We start from the raw sequence: 3817 nt of genomic DNA on the forward strand, positions 1-3817 counted from the left end.
TACTAGCTAAATTGAATGTTCTGACATACAGAGAATAATAAAGGAAAAATCAGTCCGTGTGTCTTTACTAATTTTAAGAAAGCTAATCTAATCTAATTTTAGGATCATCTTTCTCACCATTTCAGAAGACTCTAAATCAGGGAAAGATAAGAACAGGAATTAAAGAGTTTCCCCTATAAAAAGGCCTGTGAAATTTTTAAGCATTGTAGTATTTCTCAGCAAGACTAAAGGGAAAGGGGGGGAAAGTAAACAACTTTATTTCTTCAAAAAAGACATATCTAATACTAAAGAATTAATAGTTTACTTTTCATGACCAGTAAAAAATCCTTTCCTCAGTTGTTTCATATGCTTCAAAATGTTGGTCAGAAAATCTGAGATCCAGAAGAGATGTATTTAAAGAAATGTACTTAAAGTTATAGGTCCTGGCTCGGCGCCTGTGGCTCAAGTGGCTAAGGCACCAGCCACATATACCTAAGGTGGCAGGTTCAAATCCAGCCCAGGCCTGCCAAAACAATAATGACGGCTGCAACCAAAAAATAGCCAGGCATTGTGGCGGGTGCCTGTGGTCCCAGCTACTTGGGAGGTGGAGGCAGGTAAGCCCAGGAGTTGGAGGTTGCTGTGAGCTGTGATGCCATGGCACTCTACCCAGGGGGACTGCTTTCCTTTCACCCTTACTGTTTTCTTAGCCTCTTGTCTTTTTGTTTTTAGAGACAGGGTCTCTCACCTTTTGCCCAGGCTGGAGTGCAGTGGCATGCTCATAGCTCACTGTTACCTTGAAAGCCAGGACACAGGTGATTCTCCTGTTTCAGCCTCCCAAGTAGCTGAGACAACAGGCCTATACCACCATGCTTGGCTAATTTTTCTTTTTCTGGAGACAGAATCTGGCTGTGTTCCAGGCTGGTCTCAAACTCCCAGCCTCAAGCAATCCTCCCACCTCAGCCTCCCAAAGTGCTGGGATTACAGGTGTAACTCATTATGCCCAGCCAGCCTCCAGTCTTTTTTGATGCCTTCATTTTTATCATTAGCAAACAAAAAATTTATACAAAATGATCACACACCCTACTTTGATTTTTTTTTTAAAAAAGGACAAATGTTTAGGTTATTATATGAATAATGAGGGAAAACAAATAAATTAGCACTGTTTTAGTTCTTAATTTCAAAAGTAGTTTTCAGGGTGGCACCTATGGCTCAAAGAGTAGGGTGCCAGCCCCATATACTGAGGTGGCGGGTTCAAACCTAGCCCTGGCCAAAAAAAAAAAAAAGTAGGCTTCTGTTATCATCTGCATTTTATAGAAGGTAAAGTGAAGGCAGAGAGGCAGCGCTCGTAGCTCAGTGGGTCAGGCATCAGCCACATACACCCAGGCTGGCAGGTCTGAACCCAGCCCAGGCCAGCCAAACAATGACAACTACAACAACAAAAAATAGCTGGGTGTTGTGGCAGGTGCCTGTAGTCCTAGCTACTTGGGAGGCTTAGGCAAGAGAATCACTTAAGCCCAAGAGTTTGAGGTTACTGTGACCTGTGACGCCATGGCACTCTACCCAGGGTGACATAGTGAAACTCTGTCTCAAAAAAAAAAAAAAAAATGAAGGCAGAGAAAAATTTTAATGTTTTGTCTAAACTCATACACTGAATAGTCAAGTAAAAGGAACTAGACTCTAACTCCATATAATTCACTGTCTTTCAGACTAGGAAACATTGTTCTTGGGCTGCAAGTAAGCAATACTGTCAGGCTTTCAAAGATAACTTTTGATTCCTCCCCCAAAACTGAACTAATTTGAAATAAAAAGAAATTTTACTCAGGTAAAGCCTTTGGTGCCAGAGAAGTTTTTAATGATGATTATTGATGCTTTGCCCACATTCAGAAAACTCATTAGCTGTCCAAAATAGAGTCTCTGATAACTAGTTAGGCCTGAGTATCTAAAGAACTTTTGTTACTTCCCCCATATTAGTAGAGTTTATTTGCTGTATGAATTCTTTGATGTCTAATAAGAGCTGAACTTACCCTGAAAGGCCTTCCACACTCATCACACTCATAGGGTTTTTCACCTGTGTGGATTCTCTGATGCTGAATAAGACCTGTGCGCCCACTGAAATCTTTCCCACATTCTTTACATTTATAAGGTTTTACTCCAGTGTGTACTCTATGATGTCCAATGAGATGTGAGCGTTGAATGAAGGCTTTTCCACACTCATCACATTTGTAGGGCTTCTCTCCAGTGTGAGTTCTCCTGTGCTTACTAAGGTCTGAGCTATGACTGAAACATTTTCCACATTCATCACATTTATGTCGTCTTCTTTCCCTTTCTTGCCATTCAAATCTGCCCTCACTTTCAACATCATCTTTCGACTCAGGATGCTGAGGGATATCTTTGTTGAGCCTGTCATTTATCTTCCCAAGGAATTTCATGTCTTTGGGTACACATTCCTTCTGGGAAAACTCTTCATTTTTAGTCCTGATTTTATCACCTGTAATAAATAGTGCATGGACAGGTCATATTCTAGGTTTGAGAAGCAAAAAGCCTGTGGAACAAAGAACATGTAAGTTTCATAAGTGTGTTATAAATAATAAGACGTTACATACAACACACTTATCAGGCATTTGATGCTGTCACATCATATAGTCACAATATAGGAAAGAAATTAAGGAGAGCCCAGTAGTGAAGATGGCAGTAGGATACGTTATTTGAAAGTGGGTAAAGAGAGGAAAAGGCAAAAATGGAGATCAAGAGATTACCTGACAATCATGTGCAAAGGCAGAATGGTAAATGGGGGGACTGACTATAGATAGGCTAAGGATAATTAAGAGATAGGCAGACAAAGTAGAGAACAAAGATGGGGAGGGAAGTAAAAGTTTGGTAGAAATATGCAAGGGCCTGAAACATAGGTAGTAAGTGGTAGTAAAATTAAGTAAAAGTGACTGGAGAAGATGATAGAATTCGGGGTCTAAGAGGAATATAGTGAGTAAGAACCATCCAGGGTGGCGCCTGTGGCTCAAAGGAGTAGGGCGCCGGCCCCATATGCTGGAGGTGGCGGGTTCAAACCCAACTCCGGCCAAAAACAGCAAAAAATAAATAAATAAAATAATGAAAAAAAAAGAACCATACAAAGAGGGGAGCATGCATGAAGGGTACTAATTAGCTAAAAGCAGAGAGGTAGCATGCAGGTTAGGGTAAGTATAGTAAGGAAAAGGAGTAGAAAATGACAATGGATGGTGAGTGTATGTGCTGGGTTGAATCTTTTTTTCCTAAAACTGACGTCCTCGCTGTCATCTCCTCCTGTCTAAATCCTTGCTCAATGATTTCTAAGTTTATTGTACATAATAATCTGGATGGCTTATTAAAACAGATCACTGGGCTCCTCTCCTTTCTCTTTTGAGTTTCTGATTTGGTAGGGCTGGGATAGAGCCTAAGAATTGGCATTTCTAGCAAGTTTCCTGGTGAAATAGATACTGCTGATCCAGGAACCACACTTGAGAAACACTGGCCTTCCCATTATTCAAGGTCCATCTCAAATGCTATCTTCTCCAGGAAGTCTTCTCTAATCTCCCAAACTAGATGTGTTTGTTTCCTCTTACTAATTTTCATGTTCTCAACACTAGGCTTAGCACAGAACTTGGTAATAAGTATCCAATAAATATTTGAGTTGAATTCTATAAGAAAACAATCATCAACATCATTTTGATGATTTGGAGAGAGTAAAAATTACCACCTATTTGGTTATGCTTCATGATAAAACAACCATCTCAAGATCTAGGAATATCTGGGTGGTGCCTGTGGCTCAGTGGGGAGGGCGCCGGTCCCATATACCGAGGGTGGC

At 40.7% G+C, this 3817-nt stretch overlaps 1 protein-coding gene across 2 annotated transcripts in view; it reads right to left on the reverse strand.

Moving 5' to 3' along the window:
* Window positions 1-1808: 1808 nt before the first annotated feature.
* ZSCAN16 (zinc finger and SCAN domain containing 16) overlaps window positions 1809-3817 on the reverse strand; it is an 8521-nt gene continuing 6512 nt past the window's right edge. For both annotated transcript variants that reach the window (XM_023508107.1, XM_023508108.1), the window contains one exon: window positions 1809-2467. In XM_023508107.1, the coding sequence (XP_023363875.1) occupies window positions 1947-2467 (521 nt within the window). In that variant the 3' untranslated portion in view covers window positions 1809-1946. The remainder of the gene's footprint in view (window positions 2468-3817) is intronic.

Source organism: Otolemur garnettii, unplaced genomic scaffold, assembly GCF_000181295.1.
Source record: "Otolemur garnettii isolate 467f Iridium unplaced genomic scaffold, OtoGar3 scaffold00223, whole genome shotgun sequence".
NCBI classification, from domain to species: Eukaryota; Metazoa; Chordata; class Mammalia; order Primates; family Galagidae; genus Otolemur; species Otolemur garnettii.